The sequence below is a fragment of the Ovis aries genome, chromosome 7 (assembly GCF_016772045.2).
Source record: "Ovis aries strain OAR_USU_Benz2616 breed Rambouillet chromosome 7, ARS-UI_Ramb_v3.0, whole genome shotgun sequence".
Lineage (NCBI taxonomy): Eukaryota > Metazoa > Chordata > Mammalia > Artiodactyla > Bovidae > Ovis > Ovis aries.
Genome location: NC_056060.1, coordinates 83,390,189 through 83,409,220, shown reverse-complemented (window position 1 = coordinate 83,409,220; position 19,032 = coordinate 83,390,189). Strand labels below are relative to the sequence as shown.

General features: G+C 39.1%; 1 protein-coding gene across 5 annotated transcripts in view; it reads right to left on the bottom strand.

Annotated features, from left to right (window-relative positions):
- Positions 1 to 4: 4 nt before the first annotated feature.
- Positions 5 to 19,032, bottom strand: part of ZNF410 (zinc finger protein 410) — a 42,824-nt gene continuing 23,796 nt past the window's right edge. For 2 of the 5 annotated variants that reach the window (XM_060418295.1, XM_004010780.5), the window contains 7 exons: positions 15,893 to 16,043; positions 15,220 to 15,401; positions 11,056 to 11,145; positions 8,296 to 8,421; positions 7,412 to 7,552; positions 5,898 to 6,025; positions 5 to 774 (listed from right to left, as the gene is read on the bottom strand). In XM_060418295.1, the coding sequence (XP_060274278.1) occupies positions 736 to 774; positions 5,898 to 6,025; positions 7,412 to 7,552; positions 8,296 to 8,421; positions 11,056 to 11,145; positions 15,220 to 15,401; positions 15,893 to 16,043 (857 nt within the window). In that variant the 3' untranslated portion in view covers positions 5 to 735. Of the gene's footprint in view, positions 775 to 5,897; positions 6,026 to 6,927; positions 7,133 to 7,411; positions 7,553 to 8,295; positions 8,422 to 11,055; positions 11,146 to 15,219; positions 15,402 to 15,892; positions 16,044 to 19,032 lie in introns of those variants that run through there. The other 3 variants (XM_060418296.1, XM_004010781.5, XM_060418297.1) reach the window with 2 other exon arrangements.

The following is a 19,032-nucleotide window of genomic DNA, read 5'->3' as shown; positions in this document are numbered from 1 at the left end:
AAAGAACTGACCAGTTGTTTTATTTCAAGGAAAAACAATTGAAGCTCTGAATCATGATTTTTAACTTAAAAAAAACCAAAACAACCTCTTAACATGCTACTGTATGTTCCATAAACAAAGAAAGCAAAGTGGCCAAGTAGAGGTGATTAGGGCAAGATAGTACCTCAGCTTGGGCCAAGCAGGGATTCAAGTAATTTATTTTTTTGCAGCCCAGTGGCGGAGAGTCTCTTACTCAGGTTGCTAAAGGGAGAATGTCACAACAGGACTGACATCATACCCTTCTCCAAAGCAACAAGGCATCTTGAAAGCTGAACTTCTTGGTGAAGTTTTATGGTTGGTGGCAGGATTTAGTTCACCCAAGTGAAAAGACAGCTCAGTCTGGGATGAAAACTCTTCAAAGGAAAACCTCCCCTCAACAGTCTTACTGAGAAACTGCAGCCAACATGTAATCAAACTCACTTTTGGGAGAAGTCTATCCCAAAACTGTGCAGTGGGAAGAGAGGTAGGTCCAGTTACCCAGCCCATATTCACTGCTTTCTTCCATGTCTGCATCAGATGGTAACTGAAGAGAAGCTCTCCTACATTCATCTTCTAGGCCAGAAAAGATGAACAGAGGCAAAGTGGGGTCCTTTTTTGTTTTGGTTCTGGCAAATTGTGAGCCATAAGCATCCTGTTCCCACTGAATGCACTCTGGGATCAGACAAAGCTGCTCTTCCAGGAGTCAGCACCCATGGCTCATGTCCGTCTTTCAGTTAAATCTCCTTGGTTTAGTAACTGTAAGAGATTAAAAACAAATCTGGAATAGTTACCAGTGAATAATAGGAAAAAACTCATACTAAGTGAAAGGTTTACAACTGGGGGTGGGGAATACACTACAATGGTGAGTCAGGGACAGCTAGTTCCAAGAGACATGCATAGACTGATAGATCTCATTTTATACACTAACCTTAGGACAGCACTTTGACCACTTGTTGCTATCATTTCCACTATGGCAGTAAGATATCTTGATAATAATAATAATATTCTATAAGCCAAATTATTTGCGCAATCACACTCACTAGTCAAGCAAATCAGAACTGGTGGAACCAAAAATCTTATATCAATCAGTTAACCAAGGTACTGTTAAACCACAGTCAGTTAACCAAAGGCTGCAGGTTCAAGTAGAAATAAAAGGAATGGGGTTCTGCATGAAAACTACAACCCAGTCATGAAAAATCAGAGATTTCCTGGCCTTAAAATACCTTTCCTGTGATGAGGAAGACAAGCCTGAGAATCTCCAATGGGGTGAACATTCTACTCTAAACCCAGGGTTCCTACTGTAAAGTGGTTTTGTATAATAAATGATGAAACTGGGTTCTATTTTATTATGAAAACAAAATGAGATGGGAATAATACAGTGAAAACAGGATAAACACTGAGCTTGTTATAAAATCTAATCAAATAAAATCTGAGCTGGAGATATATTTGGTGATCTTAATTTAGATGAAGGTAATTTACATAGTAGGATGTAATGGTATGGAAGTTAAAGAAATTTAAAGAAAAGCATAAAACTTAGAGAAAGAAACTACAGATCTGATTTGATGCTGTGTGGTAGAAAATGGTATGTGGTAGAGAATGGTAAGAATAGTATGTATTTAATCTAGACCAATAGCCACATGTTTGCACTCAAACTTTGCAATGGCACTTTTGAGAAATGTTAAACGATTGGTCATTTCTGTTTTCCTCCTTTTTAAATTGGGAAATATTCTAAGATAAAGTCAAAGCTAGCTAGCAATCATTTATACTGGTTCTTAAGTTCAAGAATGTAAACTCAGTGGGGCTACAGAACCCCATTTGGGATGACCGTTAGTCCATAAGAGGTCAAAAGCCCTTGGGTCTCTGCTGGGCCTACACAGTGAACCCTCTAATTCTCAGAAGACCTGGCCACCCTGAAGGAAAATCAAAACTGTCCAATCTGAACCATCTGAGCAAGAGTTCATTTGTAGTTCATCTATTTTCCATGATAATTTCTGATACTTGACTTGGTTGTTCTCTGATATTCTTGATAAGTTATCTTTATTTTTAGAGCATATTTACAGGGGTCCAATTAGAAGTCCATCAATAGATTCTTACAGGTCTGATCTACAATGCATGGTGATCTTTAAGAAACAATTTGGAATGGCTATGTGTTGTTTTAAGGTTTGCTCCTGCCTTCTCTTGCTCTGGCATCTGAGAATAATCCCTAAGGAATCAATACTCCTCATTCACTGGTAGAAAAGTCAGTTAGTAGCTAGACCCTGGATGAGGAAGATGAAGCCTGGAGCCTTTGGGGGCTGACAGCTTGAAAAAAAATGAAAGGTACTGGAGAATGTGACAAGCTTACCTTGAGAAGGAAAAGGAGGGGATAAGCAATGGAAATGCCTTGATGACAGGAAAATAACAGTGGTAGGGTAAAGGAAAATAAAATAAGTGAGGCTCAGACAGAAGCTATATTTGTATACACACTCCTTGGAAGAAAAGTTATGACCAACCTAGATAGTATATTCAAAAGCAGAGACATTACTTTGCCGACGAAGGTCCGTCTAGTCAAGGCTATGGTTTTTCCTGTGGTCATGTATGCATGTGAGAGTTGGACTGTGAAGAAGGCTGAGCACCGAAGAATTGATGCGTTTGAACTGTGGTGTTGGAGAAGACTCCTGAGGGTCCCTTGGACTGCAAGGAGATCCAACCAGTCCATTCTGAAGGAGATCAACCCTGGGATTTCTTTGGAAGGAATGATGCTAAAGCTGAAACTCCAGTACTTTGGCCACCTCATGCGAAGAGTTGACTCACTGGAAAAGTCTCTGATGCTGGGAGAGATTGGGGGCAGGAGAAGGGGACGACCCAGGATGAGATGGCTGGATGGCATCACGGACTCGATGGACGTGAGTCTGAGTGAACTCCGGGAGATGGTGATGGACAGGGAGGCCTGGTGTGCTACAATTCATGGGGTCTCAAAAAGTCGGACACAACTGAGCAACTGAACTGAACTGAACTGAACTGAAGGATCCATGAGGAACACGTGATCATGCAGGATGTTCAGCTGCATCTAAGAATGGCACGTCCCTCTGGTGGCATCCACAATTAAGCGTCTGAGGCTTCCATTATAGGCCCTTGTGTTCTCCTGGGGTGAAGGCCAAGTTTTCTTTTCCTTTTTTAAGGCAGTTTGTGTTATTGTGTCTGCCTGAGGCTGTCAGTGAGCATCACCCAGACAAGGACACTTTGAAGCCAATTCCATGTTCAAGAGAACAAATGTACTATTATTGGACTTCATGCATACACAAAACTGACCATGTCATACCCCATTTAAAAACATGTCATGTCTCCCCAGTGCCCCCAGGATAAAATCATGTCCTGTAAGACCCTCCCAAGAGAGGAACCAGTTTGTCTTTCCTGCTCTCATTTTTCCATTCCACACCTTTCTCTCCATTCCAAGTCCATTACACTCAACCCGTTGTGGTTCCATAGCTGGGCATGCTCCCTCTCACCTTCTGCCTTTGTACATACTGCTGCCTTTATACCTGTTCAATTTCTTCCAAATCCCTCCCACATCTCCATCAAGATGATTGCTATTCATCCCTCAGGTCTCAACTTAAGCTCCAAAATTTATTCCATGACTTCCCCCAAGACTAGCACGACTACCGTGAATAAAATCTGCTGGTTATTGACCTGTTGCCCTTCCCATTCTAAACTCTCTACACAGCACAACTGCAGGGCCATCATTTATATAACTATGGAGTTATAAAAGGTAGAGGTCCTAACTCTGACTATAAACTCTTTGAGGCAGAGATTGTATTTACTACTATATAACTAGTACCCAGCTGGGTGCCTTGTGCTAAGTATCAGAGGATATCAATAAATTGTTGTTAATTTTATTGGGTATGGTAAAAATATAATTATGAAAAACTATTTATCTGTTAGAGGTATATACTGAAATATTTAAAGATACATATATTAGTATCTGTTGAATGAATTAAGTCTTCATACATTTGGCATTTATTTGGGGTAATATGGAGTGCTTCAATTAAAAAAGGTATTTAGTGTATGGGAGAGAAAAGCTCCAAAGTTTCAAACATTTCAAAAAAGAAAACACTGAGTGTTGTGGATTTGTATGTCAAGTAATTTATACTAAGTACAAAGAGAAGGAAATGATTTTCCTGAACTATTCAACCCAATAGTTAATGAAGGTATTTCTTTTATAGAAGAATCATAGTTAATAAAAGCAGAAGGAAAAAAGAGAATCAGGATATCACTGTTTAAGCCCTAATGAAAAAAGAGATCTAGGCCATGATAAGTAATGGTTGCTAAAGCTTTTACATAACCCACTGGTCAATCTTGAGATCTGTAAGAGAACAACTGAATATCATGTCTCTCCTGATGAAACCTAGTAGGAAGTAAGAGAACCACCAACAAAATATTCTTGCCAAGGGAAAAACAAACAAAAACCTAATCAAGCCCCTAAATGTAACTACCAGTTTCCAGGATATCTGTGGATAGAGAAGTGTATCAAGCAACAAAGGGAGTCAATCAGCTAAAATAAAAATGTGGGAAATTATACAAGACAAATAATCCAATTCCTTAAATAGATAGCTATACTGAAAAAAAGAGGGGTGGCCTATTAGAAATAAAAAAATAATTATTAATCAAATGCAATATATAGGCTTTGTTTGAATCCTAATTCAAATCAACCAACCATAAAAAGATATTTCTGAGAAAAAATTTAAAAGGCTAAATATCAGCAGATACCAATAAATTGTTGTTAATTTTACTGGGTATGATACAGATATAATTATGAAAAACTTTATCTGTTAGAGGTATATATTGAAATATTTACAGGTGAAATGTCTGTGATCTGATTTAAAATACTCCAGTATAAATAAAAACATCAACAGCAAACAGTAGGAGGGGAGTGACAAGAATAGTAGACAGTTAATTGTTGAAGATGGGTTGATACCTACCTGGGTTCATTATACTAATCTCTTACTCGGTGAAAGTTTTGAAAACTTCCATAAAAAAAATTTTAGACAGATATATGAAGCAAGGAAAAAATAAAGCAAGGCTCCACTTGAGACATGTTTCAAAACAGTCACCAGGAGAAGGAGACTTAGGAAAGAACCAATGATAACAAATAACAAAAGCTTTCAATATAACATAAGCAACAATGAAACAATGGGTCACAATGATAAATACAAGGAAGGGTTCTGGCAAAAACAGCATGCTCAGAGCCTTGTGAACTTGGGTATCCTCAGAAATATTACAGAAAAATTACGACTACTCAAATAGACGCTGTAATGGTGGACTGTGGTCTAAAGGTTATAATGAAAAGTAAGAGATACTCTAATGCCAAAGCCAGGATATAAAGGCTTTGGGAAAAGCATGTGCATATAAAATAAGCTCATGATGAAGTCATCTACCTCCACAACACAAGGCCAGTAAAAGGACAATCAGAAGATTCTAGAAGCCCGACTGGTTTTCATTCTGTTTTCTGGATTAGAACCAAACAAATAGAGTAAGGGGTGCTTAGAATCAACCTAAAAGCCCTCTTTGATTTAGATAATAGTTCTTACTCAACAAACAAGTGGACACATTCCCATATGCTCAGTTGGTTCAGCCTGGTTATCTCCCAGACAAACAACTCTGGCAAAATGAATGATATATTAGGGCATGTGTAACAAGGAAACTAAGTTGAGCGCCCCAGATGTGAATGACCAATTTCTCAATTCAGGAGACCCTAACGTTCAGGTTAGCTTAAAGGAAGATACTCTAGTCAAAGTCTCCAGGAAAGGGAAACAAGAATGTTTTTCAGATCCTCTGAAGTAGACCCCCAATCAGTCCGCACCTTACTCTCCACAGAAACAAAGGGCAAGAGACAGCTTTACCTCCTGTGGATTTACAGCAGTTAAGACAGAAACCTCGAACGACTGCCTCCCTGACTGCATGGCCACCAGGTGATGGGTCACATCAGGCACTGAAGACAGGGGGCGTGGGGATCCTTCAGCAAGCACCTCTGAAACGGCAGAACGAGGTTTTAGTGCAAAGTGAATCCAAAGGTTTCCCTACCTTCATCAGCAAGTCCCTCCTTAAGAACTCTCAAAGCTGTTCCCTAAAAAACTGAATCCCACATTCCTGTTTCTTCCAAATTAATTCCTGCCTGATTATCATTATCAGTGAATTTGGAAAGTATTACAAAAGGGAGATGGGAAGAAAAGGTAAAGAATCTTGATGTAACTGCTGACCATTTCTCAATACACGAATTTTGAGTAATGTGGCTTCAGCACTATTAACTGGATTAAACTGCATATGAATCAGGGACCCAGAGCCAACCAGCAAAGCAGTCACCAGTAATGGAAACAGCACAGTAGGTGCTGGTCAAGTGCTTAAACCTGGCTCCAAGGTTCCTACTCATTGTCTCTTCCTCCTCTGAGATCTTCCTTAAGGCTGGCTAAGGAGCTCCATGCCATTTCTATGCCTCATGCTTCAGTATCATTTATGAAACAGAAGAGGCTTATTGTGGAAGCACACTCTGGGCCTTGTACGCTCCATATGTAAGTTATACAAATATGGTCTTTATACCCAAAACTGACTGGGGTATGAGTAAGGAAAACACAGGATCTGACTTATTAAATGTTTATCAGCAGAATCACCATGAAGATCTTCTGCAAACAGCTTACACATAAACCACTTAGCTCTCAAATAAATTAAGAGGGGTTTTCTAGTTTACATTGCTCTTCCAGGATACCACATAACTTAATGTTTGCTTAAAACACTACCTTCTACTCACTCAGCGTTGTTTCCCAAATGTAAGTTTTGACTTTTCAACTAGATTTTAAGGTCCCTGTCTTCTACTTTTATCTTTCCCATGGTGCCAGGTACACAAGTAGGCACTGAATAAATGCATGCTGACCTCACCTGTTAAGTTTTTCAGAGAAGAGGGCCTGGCCTGTGTAACTTGGGTGAACTTTCTATACCAGAGAGGAGCAACTGTTTCCTACAGAGCCCTTTCTTTTCTCCAGAAGATATGGCTTTTGAAGGTATGGAAAAATTGCTTTAATTCTCCTCTGTAAAACCTGGTTATGTTCTGTTTAAATGTTTTAAAAGTTAAGTTCTTCCATAACTGCAATAGGAAAGATAGAAATAGTTGGGCTAGGATGCTAGGATTATGGATAATTTTCTTCTTAAAACTTTTAATTCTTTTGTTACATTATCTTTTCAATGAAAAAAATTTTTTCTTAAATATTCACTTATCCACTTCAGAGACAACACAAATGGTAATCATGCCATTTCTACTCACAAGAAATGAAATTAATTAAAACCTCCATTTCAGAGACAACCCCATTCCTTAGTCCCTAGTTGCAGCCAGTTTCCCCAAATAAAGGCGAGTTGAAAGTCTTACCATCATCAACTCCTAGGATAGAATTGGTATTTGGTAGGTTCAAGGACTCTCCACCAAGGCTGGGCTGAGAATTCATAGACACCAGGTTTTTACTGGTTACTGAAGCCTCTTCAAGCAAACTACTGCCCATTAGTGGCTCAGCTGCACAGAGAATAGGATGTGAGAGACATACAGCACTCAAGGCTGTGCCTGGTCCCCATTTTCCTTCAGGGGAAGCTGGCCTTTTCTTTCAGAACTAAAAGTTAACTTGTATCTCGGATGTCACCTCCTATTTCACTTACATTTGGGAAGCAAAAATAAACCTAGAAGGGAAGAAATCAGCCTCATGGATAAATACCCTTATTTGTGATCAGCATCTGGATAATTAACATACGAAATAGGATGGGTGCATCCCTAAAAACGAGTATTCAGAATAGAATGATTAAGGAAAGACATGGAAAGGAGTAACAATAAAATGTATTATCAAATTTAAGTTAGGGTAAAAAAAAGGGAGTCATAACTGATAAGTAAAAAATGCTTAAACTACTGTCATACAGAAATCTTCACCACAGTGACACAAGTGCTAGTTCATGCATCAGCACCAGTTACCACCAAATTTGCTAGAGGAACTTTTAAAACTATAGACTCTGGGGTTTTACTCCCAAGGAATCTCATTTATCAGGTTGTTTGGTGTTGCTAGATGGGAGGGGTAGATAAGCAATATAAAATGTACGTTTTAAAAACCTGCAAACAATTTTACTGTACAGCTAAATTTGGAAACCACTAGTCTACCAAATGAAACCAGTCTCTCTACCCAAAACAGAAAATTCCCATATTAGACAGGCCAGTTATTTGCCTCTTTGAACCCCCAAAATATAGCCCTCCCTCTACCTTCTTCTCCTTACCAGCTGGTTCCTGCTCTTGACTCCCAGCTGCTCCCATCTGCAAGTGATGCTTTCTCATGTGCACATTCCTGCTCCCACTCTGAGAGAAGGTCTTCCCACAGACTTGACATTGATGTGGCTTCTCTCCTGAAACACAGACCGAAAAGACAGGGTACATTTCTGACAGCAAGAGAATGGACTCAAGCCCTAGATGGAGAAGCCCAGAGGATGTCAAACTAAACATGAAGAGGCTGCTCCTTTTCGCATTCCCCAGGCTCTCAACTGTTAGTCCCTGGGGGAAGGCTGGAAGCCACCAGGTGGGCTTAGCATACTCACTGCTCCCAGCCTCCGAGGCTCTCCAGACCCACTGGTCTGCTGCTTCCACAAAACCACCTCTCTGGTATAAGATCATGGCAGACACAGAACATTTCCTACTCCTTTCAGATATAGTCTTCCATGAACCTCAAGGACATGTACTATCCTCAAGGATTCCAACCCTAGATTCATCATACACCTTTATCTCATTTCCTGCCACAACTCTCAGCCTTCAACATTCACACTGGTCGTTCTTGTACACAATGATCTGAACCATCCCGTATGTCCTCAAGTCTGAAACCCTCCACCTCCATTTTACCTACCCTGACAACCACACCTAGGGCAGCGTCAAAGACTCTTGGCCTACGTCTTAGTAGTAGATAGCAAAAACTAAGTGAAATGACCAGGAAATTTCCAGAAGAGACAAAATCTATAGAGGCCAAAAGCTGGTCAATGATTGCCTGGATGTGGGGTGGGAGGAGGAACTGACCGCAAAGGGGCACAAAGGAACTTCTGGTGTGATACAAGTGTTCTATAACTGGATTGTGAGGATGACTGTAATCCTATATATTGTCTAAAAAATCACTGATGTGTATATTTACAATAGGTGAATTTTAAGGTATACACATTATAGGTCCAAAAGCTGTTAAAAAGTAACTATAATGGGGACTTCCCCGGTGGTCCAGTGGCTAAGATTTCGAGCTCCCAATGCAGGGGGTCTGGTTCAGTCCCTGGTCGGGGAACTACATTCCACATGCCGCAACTAAGAGTTCACATACAACAGCTAAAGATCCCATATACTGCAGTGAAGATCGAAGACTGCATGCTAAGATGTGGTGCAGCCAAATTAATTAATTTTTTAAAATAACTATAACAGACTGAAATATAGTGAACATACAGAAACACATGAATTCAAAATAATACTATCAAAAGAGAAAGAAAAAGCAGTGAAAATAATACTACTAAAAGTAATCAGAGCACCAACTTCTTATTCTGAAAACTCAGTTAAAAGAATTACATATTTATCCTTTCATGTGCAAATTACCAAATAATCCTAGTCAATAGATATCTATTATATAGAATAATTCCAGCTAACAAATGTGAATAACAAAATTAGAAAAATTAACATCTTATAACCCCAATGAAGTAACAAATTTAGGCATATTCAAAGATGTTGGGAAGGGGTCATGTTTGGGAACACATGTAAGAATTAAAGATTTTAAAATTAAAAAAAAAAAAAATCAAAGATGAAATCATAAGCCAAAAGGTTGCAAGGGAACGTTACAATGAGGGGATTAAGGTGTTAACCACCTGAACCAACTGATCACTTGTGACAACCAAGCTCTGTGCGTCTCCTGAGGTGATGCAAAATGAAACACATACAATCACACATCATATATCCTTGCCAAAACCTTTGAACCTTTTAGGAAATACCGGGAACAAGTTAAATGACACAAAATGAGGTAAACCAACACATCCAGAATGTGAGATGAACTATAGGACCTGACTGACTCTGTTGTGCTGTAAGTCTAGAACATGAAAATCAGAAAGTATAGACAGATCTATATTCAGGACTTACTAGTCAAGTGCAACAACTGGACCTTTTTTGGGTCCTGATTTAAACAAATCCACTTTAAAAGACGTCTTTGAGACAACTGGAAAAAAATTAAACATGGACTGAGTCTGAGATAAAACCAAGGTGTTATTGTTAATTTTGATAGATTATGGTAACGGCATTATTGTTACATAAAAAAGTATTTTTCTTTATTTTTATGTAAGTTTGACAAAATTTTACATAACAAAATAAAGAACAATAAAATGAAAACACTCTATAAGCCAAACAAAACACACCTGGAAGTCCACATCTAACCCACTGACTGCTAGTTTGCTACCTCTGCTTAGAATTTGTCATACTAAAACCCTGCTCTACCCCTAGGATCTCAGCTCTAAAATTCACATCCCTGACTCATTATACCTCTCCAACTCCCTTGCTGCCACTGAACTGCTCTGTTGTCTTCATGACAAATAATTTCTAGTTCCTTCTCTCCATTCCTCTCATTCTGGCTTCCCTTTGCTTTCCATGGCTAGCCATTTGAACAAGTTCCTGATTCCATTCTAGAATCTCACTCTACTTCGAGTTCACTTCTGCCTTGGCAAGTCTCTGAATAACTCCATGTACCATATCTGATGTAATGAAGAAGTACCTAGTGTACTGCCAAGTAAATTTATTGATTTCCTCAGAGAAGGTCTCAATCAGAAAGCAGTTCAATAGCTCAGCTGAAAATAATACTTATGTTCTTTTCCCCTTGATTATATGACCCTTTGAAGGTAAGTATCAAGGGCCTTGATTTCTGTCAAGAAAGGGAGGAAAGCAAGGCATCTGTTTCTCTTTAGATTTCTTTATACTACTACCCTAACCTTTTACCCTTTGGCTCTCCATCTTCCCTGAAATCTATGAATGGATACCTGAGTGAACCACCAAATGTTTTCGAAGGCTAGAATACTCAGCAAAGGAACGGCCACATCCTTGGGCTTCACAAAGGAAAGGCTTCTCTCCTAGAGACAAAAAATGAGATAAAGACTCAGTCTTTTGATGAAATGACTTTTATTCTCTTTTCCCACCAATCTATTCCTGCTTTCAATCACTTACTCTGATTTATTGAATTCACACTATATATTTCAACTGGACTATCCAGCAGGTATCCCCTCAGTGATCTTCTGATACATAGCTCCACCCCACCACCCCCCTTTTCTTTAGAGTGGCTGCCTCTGAACATAATACCTCCTTCTCCCTCCTCATGGGCTGAGCCCCAGCTGCACTGAGCCACCTTCTTACCATCCCTTCTGAGAAAATCAAGAAAAGTGTATATGCTCTTACATCAATTCTTAAAGATTCAGTTTTAAGATTAAGAATACATATTTTTAAAGCTTATAAAACAGGTATTACATAACCCCATCTTATAAAAACAATTGTCTAGTCAGAGATATACAGAAAAATCTGTTACAATGTGTTAACAGTACTTATATCACAATAGTGGTATTATGGTTTACTTTCTTCTTTGTGCTTTTCTGTAATTCTCATTTTCTACATTATTGTTATTTTAAAAATGAAAGATGCATGGTGAAAACTGAAGCCTGACAGTACTACTGACTTTCTGGCTCTGATACTGCACTATGGCTACATGGCACTTTGGGCAGAAGCTGGGTGAAGCACAAATAGAATTCTTTGTACTTTTTTTGTGACTCTTCATGAATCTATATTTCAAAATAAAAATGAAAAAATAAGAGATGCAGTCCAAAGTTCCCAAGGGTCACAACTCAGTGAGAAATAAACATATTCATAACTTTAATATAAATTCCTTTATAAAAAACTGCTTACATGTATTTATAAAGGGAAGAAATTCCTATTGTGGTTAAATTTTTTTAAAAAGCTGTATTTAAGTTGCTCTTAAAAAGTGACAAGGATGAAAGGAAATTTCAGGCACAAGAACTAGTATGAACACAGCCTTCCTTGAAACTGAGAGTGCCCAGAGCAAGTTTAGAAAATGACAAGTGTGAAATAAGTATATATTGGTCTTTGCCTCTGGTTCCTGACACAAAGCTCTTAAAACGCTTTGTACAAACAGGGGTGCTTGGAGAATTTTATGTTCTAACATTTAGACATGGATCCCAGCTCCTAGCACAGAGCTCCTAAACCCCGTGTAATTTTTTCAGTGCTGACAGCACTAGGATAATCTGCTGTTCTAATATTTGGTCTTTGATCATGATTCCTGACACAGAGTTCCTAACCCCTTGGAATTCCTAGGTGTTCTAACGAGATGACTCTTGGTGGGCTCCTAGGTGGCGGCTAGTCACTAGATTAGAAGCTTGGAAATTTCAGCTCCACCTCCAGTTTCCAGAGAGGAGAGACAGCCTGGGAATGGGTTAATGATGAATCATGCCTACGTGATGAAACCTCCATAAAATTCCCAAAAGTACAGAGTTCAGAGAGCCTCTGGGCTGGTGAACAGGTCTATGTGCCAAGAAAGTGGCACACCCCAACTCCCCAGGGACAGAAGCTCCTATGCTTGGGACTCTTCCGGACTTCACCCTCATGCATCTCTTTCTTTATCTGGCTACTCATCTGTACCCTTTATCATATCCTTTATTACTTAATAAACTGGTAACACATTTCCCTGATTTCGGTGAGCTGTTCTAGCAAATAATCAAATCCAAAGTGGGGGAGGAGGTTGTCATGGGAACCTCCAACTGTAGCCAAGTCAGACTGAGGTTGAAACTGACATCTGAAGTAAGTGGCAGTCTTGTGAGGCTGAGCATGTGGGATCTGACACTATCTTAAGTGTCAGAATTCAGTTGCTCAGTTGGTGTTGCAGAGAACTGCTTGGTTTAGGAAAACACATCCGGTATCAGAACTGTTATGAGTGTGACAGTGTGAGAGAGTAAAGGAGAAACATGGAAACTCAGCAAGTAAGGCTGGCATGGTGACAAGACAGGAGCTGGGCCTTAATGGAGGGAGGAGCACAGCTCTGACTGCACCGTTCTTTCAGACTGTACCACACAGTTTAAGGCTTATGATTTCCCAGTGGTCTGTAACTTTCTGGAAAGCATATCTGTATACTCACACTAACCTCAGAATGCTATGCACTCCAAAAGTTGCCAAATGAGTAAAAAATACACTCATATATATGACAGAATGTCAGGAAAACAGAAAATTCCAGTTAATAAATAAGGTTAAATGTTTAACAAGATGAACTCAAGAACCTTAGAAAAAGAGGATTTCAAAAACGATTCACCAGAATCTAGTGGCACAAATCTCTTCATCAAGCTGGCTTAGGTGAGACGGCCTTCCTGTTCAGAAACTGAGAGGACGGTGATTTTGCTGAGATAAAGAAGACTGGAGGTTCAAGAGACATTGCTGCAGAATGGTTAAAGAGCACGAGCCAGTTAATCCTGAGTTCCAGTCTTGCCACGACCATTTATCAGCGTGGAGAAAATATTAAACATCTCTGAGAATTAGTTTTTTGAAAATCTATAAAATTAACATAATACAACCTCAAAAGATTATTTTGAGGATTCGATGAAAAAATACAAGTTAAATATATTAAGTACAGTGCCTGGTACACAGCAGTCTTCATGGTAAACCACTAAAACTGGCAGCTTTAATTACTACCGTTACTACTAAAAAAGAGTTGAGGTCAATTCTGACATCTGAGATAAAATGCGTTGTCAGCACTTAAAAATAAAATACTTGGAAGAGCTCTGGGGTCATACCAGAATTCAAATCCCAGCTCTACCATTTCCGAGCTGCATAATACTGGACAAGTTCCTTCTGTTTCTCCATCAATAAACACAATATCTAAAGCATGAAGGTACCTTGAAAATTGGTACATATTAAATTGCCTCAATAAATGCTAATTTTATTACTATGCTAATTACTGAGAGTCAGATCTGTGAGGCATCCAAAAAGAAATTATTAAATTGAAGCCTGAGATTGATTGCAAAGAGACCATATCGAGTAAAATGGGAGAAACTCAAAATTCTGAAATTGGTCCACAACTGGATTAACGAGGGAGAGCTAGCAAGAGTCAGAATGAAGAGAGAAAATCAGGTCACACTCTGAATAAATGATGTTCAGTTTTATCAAATGCTACAAAGATGAGAGGCACAAGGATAAAGAGGTTACTGAATTTAATAAGGCATAGTGAATTCTACTTTCCTTAGCTATTCAGCTAGATGTTTTTCTTGTTCTTTTATTCAAACTGCTTTCTTGGAGCAAGAATAGTTTATCCTTTCAAGAACGAGCTGAGAACAGAGCTATTCTTTTCTAAAACATATCCCAGTGGTAATGTCAATCTAGAGGAAATCCCCAGAACACATGTGGCTTCACCTTGGCTTTCACTTTCTAAATGGGGTTTATTTGTACCTGCTGTCATTTTAGCAAGGCAAGAATAAACAAGGAAAAGAAAGAGAAGAAGCAACAAAGTAGCAACAAAGTGGGAAGAATAGTTACACATCCTATGGTAGTAGTTTAGGTTTAATGATTAAGATTAAGCTCTGGCAAGAGAGTTAGTACAGCTTGGTCAAGGGGTTCAGAAAGTTACCCTTAAACTTTTAGATTAAGAAGTCAGGGTATCTTTAGTCTGCTCCTTTGATATTAACATGCTGTTTGCCCCAAAACAAGACCCTTTTCCATTCTGTTTCTCAGGCTGTGAGGTTCTAACAAAAAAGTTAACTCAAAGTCAGGGATTAATTTTAGCTTTTGTACTTCCCCTCACCTTACCCCAGATAGTGCCTAAAATAGGATCTGTGTGCTTTATGTAACTTAATAAATGTTAATGACCAAAATTAAAACTATGTAATGTTCAAGGATATCTGGAAAGACTCACTTCTGTCCAAATCTCATCAAATCATTGTTATTAGAGAAGGCCTTATATCCCCTTTCTGTTTAAGGCTACTAGAGGCAGAAATCAAACTGTTCATTCTCACGAAGAGGTGCCCTGAGGCATCTGAAAAAAAGAAATTTCATCTTCAGAGTTCTAGCAACAACCCCAATCTTCACCCACTAAGGATAGCCAGCAAGCGCTGAGCCAAGCAGCAGACGGCCTGCAGGAGTGCTGAGGTTACACACACCTGTGTGAATGCGCAGGTGGTTCTTCAGGTTTCCAGCTGTAGTGAACTGCTTACCACAGTTGGACTCAGGGCACACAAAGGGCTTCTCCCCATTGTGGGTTCTCATGTGCACCTTCAGCCTCTGTAGTACATAGAAACTTTTCCCACAACCTGCTGCAGGGCAAATAAAGGAGCGGTCGTTTCTGCAGGAAAAAAAAATCACATAAGCAACAAAGCCTGAAAATGCTCTCTGCTAGAGAGAACAAGTCAAAGCTCCTATTGACTCTCAAAACGGACAGTAAATCCCAAATCTGGATGTAGGAGAATCACTTTAAGTTTGTTAAAACTACAGATTCCCTATTTCTTGAAAATATTGATTTCATAGGTTCAGAATAGAGTTTAAGCTTATGTATTATTAAGTTCTCCAAAAATTAAGTTTTATGATGAGATTTTGAGAACTCTTGCTCTAAGACATTTAGGTGACAAATGTCTTATTAAATATCTGTCAAGAACAAGGTAAATGAGACAATGCAAATGTCTCTATTAAAGAACAAAAGCCATCTTAACCACAAGTGAGCTGGAGCCCCTGCTTTCCTTTAATCTGTCAAGTGGGGGGATTTCTGTCAAGTTCCTTCAGAAACATCAACATTCCTGATATGGAACATTTCAAATATGGAATTTTGGGTTTGCTCACCGATGAGTTTTGAGGTGGTACTTAAAGTGAGCTGGCCACACAAATGTCCGGTCACAGCCTTCAACTGTACACTTGAGCTTCTTCTCCATTTGAGGAAGGGGCCCAGAATCTTTGGGTTGCCCATCACCAGAACCAAGGTGGACATTTTCTCCTGTAACAGAGTCACATATTTGTAATCCAGGGAAGGATTCTCCTCAGATATTTTGGTTCAAACAATAAAACCACCGCTGCTGCTGCTGCTAAGTCACTTCAGTCGTGTCCGACTCTGTGCGACCCCATAGACAGCAGCCCACCAGGCTCCCCCGTCCCTGGGATTCTCCAGGCAAGAACATGGGAGTGGGTTGCCATTTCCTTCTCCAATGCAAGAAAGTGAAAAGGGAAAGTGAAGTTGCTCAGTTGTGTCCCACCCTCAGCGACCCCATGGACTGCAGCCTTCCAGGCTCCTCTGTCCATGGAATTTTCCAGGCAAGAGTACTGGAGTGGGGTGCCATTGCTAGTGATCATTAATCACATATCTACCTTCACCTTCCCCAGCAATCTTTGTATAATCACTTAACAATAGAAAGTGAATGTGCTCTGCATCCCCATCCCCTTACTCCAGAGAACTACCAAATGCCATGAGACTAGGCCTCTTTGACAAATGTAAGAAATATCCAAAATGGTTTAATTTTTTTAAAAAAAGCTGCATTCACCTATTTTGCATTACACATTGGTGAGGAAGCAGGTATGGCAACACCAGAAGTGGAGTCCTACAGAAGATTACCTTTAGGTAATCAAAACTTGTATTTTAAGAAGGAGCAGTCAGTCTGGCTTAATCATGGACTTACAATAGCAATTTCTTTTGTAGACAACCAGCCTAAGATTTCTATCTCCTGAAGTCACTTTGGCTGTTTCTGTCACTCTAGAGAATAAGAATCACCTTTTCATTACCTATACCACTCCTCCTCAGTTAAGAAATATTTAAGAATGCAAAAACTCAGTGTATTTTAAAATTTCTAATCATATTTTTACAAGTTAGAGATAGTACCTGATCAAGTTTTTTGTTCAGTAGAATAAAAAGAAGCAAGGAGAGGAACATACACTGCAGTGACTTCCTTAAGTTTAAATGAAATTAATTAACTAAATCTTTAAATAAATTCCAGATTAGCAGGTGGTGCATCCTTTCTCTCACTTTCTTCAATACACAGTTGGACATCAACAGAGAAAAACACTCACAACCACTTGTCATTGTTCAGTTGCTAAGTCATGTCCAACTCTCTGTGACCCCATGAACTACACCACGCCAGGCTTCCCTCTCCTTTACTATCTCCCTGAGTTTGCCCAAACTCATGTCCATTGAGTCGGTGATGCCATCCAACCATCTCATCCTCTGTCGACCCCTCCTCTTGCCCTCAATCTGTCCCAGCATCAGGGTCTTTTCCAATGAGTCGGCTCTTTGCATTAGGTGGGCAAAGTACTGAAGCTTCAGCTTCAGCACCAGTCATTCCAATGAATATTTAGGGTTGATTTCCTTTAGGACTGACTGGTTTGATTTCTTTGCTATCCAAGGGACTCTCCAGAGTCTTCTCCAGCATCACAGTTCAAAAGCATCCGTTCTGCAGTGCTCAGTCTTCTATATCATTCAACTTTCACATTCATGCACGACTACTGGAAAAACCATAGCTTTGACTATATGGACCTCTGTCAGGAAAGTGATGTCTCTGCTTTTTAATACACTATCTAGATTTGTTATAACTTTCCTTTCAAGGAGCAAGGAAATTTAATTTTGTGGCTGCAGTCACTGTCCGCATTGATTGTGGACATCATTAGAGAAATACATTCACAACCACTTAATTCTGTTATAAAAATATGGAGTTTATCTTTCCATTACAAATACCTCAGGAGTAAGATTTATATTTCCATATTTCCCCTGTCAAAACCCAAGAGTAGGATAATATGTTATACCTACCATACTTCCTGGAAACTGACAGTTGATCAAAGGCAGTATCTTTCCCATCTATTAATCTTATTTTCTTCCCATCTTACATTTTCCTTACTGTACTTCACCAAATGCTAACTATAGAACTAACTGCTCCCAGGTTGGAGCAGAACCTAAGATGACTTTTGCTAGTTAATATTAACTTTTTTTTAAATACTGTCCCACAGTTTTTTTGTTTGCTTAATCAAAACATGGGTAAATTTCAGACATCACACAAATGCATATACCATGAAGAAAATTTTCCAGTAACTCCAGAACTCCAGCTAATTAACTTCTAACAAAAGGTCGGTAAAAACCCATGTTAATCCAGAGATTTAAACCAGTGACAGTTAGGGCTTCGTGCATTCAATTCTGAAATCATAAAATATGGGGGAAAGACTCCTTCAGAGAAGAGTGAGTTGCCTTGTATTTAAATCATTAAAAAGATTCCCAAAGAAGTACTCTCTAAACTACTTTGTTTTTGAAAACAAAGCACTGTTTGCGGAACTGTCCTATGACCTGGTTTTGCACACTACCCCAAACAAAAGAGCAAGAGAGACAAAGAAATTCAATACACCTTATATTGTACATAGTGAAGAACACTGTAAACACTTCAAAGACTCTACAGTTATGTGGGTAAGGTCTTCGGATTTGGGATAAAATTTTCAGTGAAAGTAGTATTGTATAGAGCAGGAATCAGTAAACTTTTTCTGTAAAGGGCCAGACAGACGATATTATGGGGTTTGAGGCCATACGGTTTCTGTCACAGCTACTCAACTTTGCCATAGTAGCAGCCATAGATAATCTGTAACTAACAGGTATGCCTGTGTTCCAATAAAACTTTATAAAACAGGTGGTTATTTGGCCCTTTGCTGACTCCTGATATACAGTACCACATACAAAATTAAAATATTTCTGTATTTCAACTTAGATGAAAGTGATCATGTTTGTGGTAATGACAGTAGGTACCTTACCTCAACCATCTGTTGTCTTACCTTAACTGTCACAGGTGAATGAGAAAATGCAGAGGCAGATCTAATACAAAAAACATTATGGCAAAGGGTTTGCAGTGGTTTAGGAGTGGCTTGAATAGAGCCATGGTCCTGAAGCTTTAACATGCATCATAACTATAATGAGGGCTTACTAAAAACTAAAAATGTTTCTGATTCAATAAGATGAGACC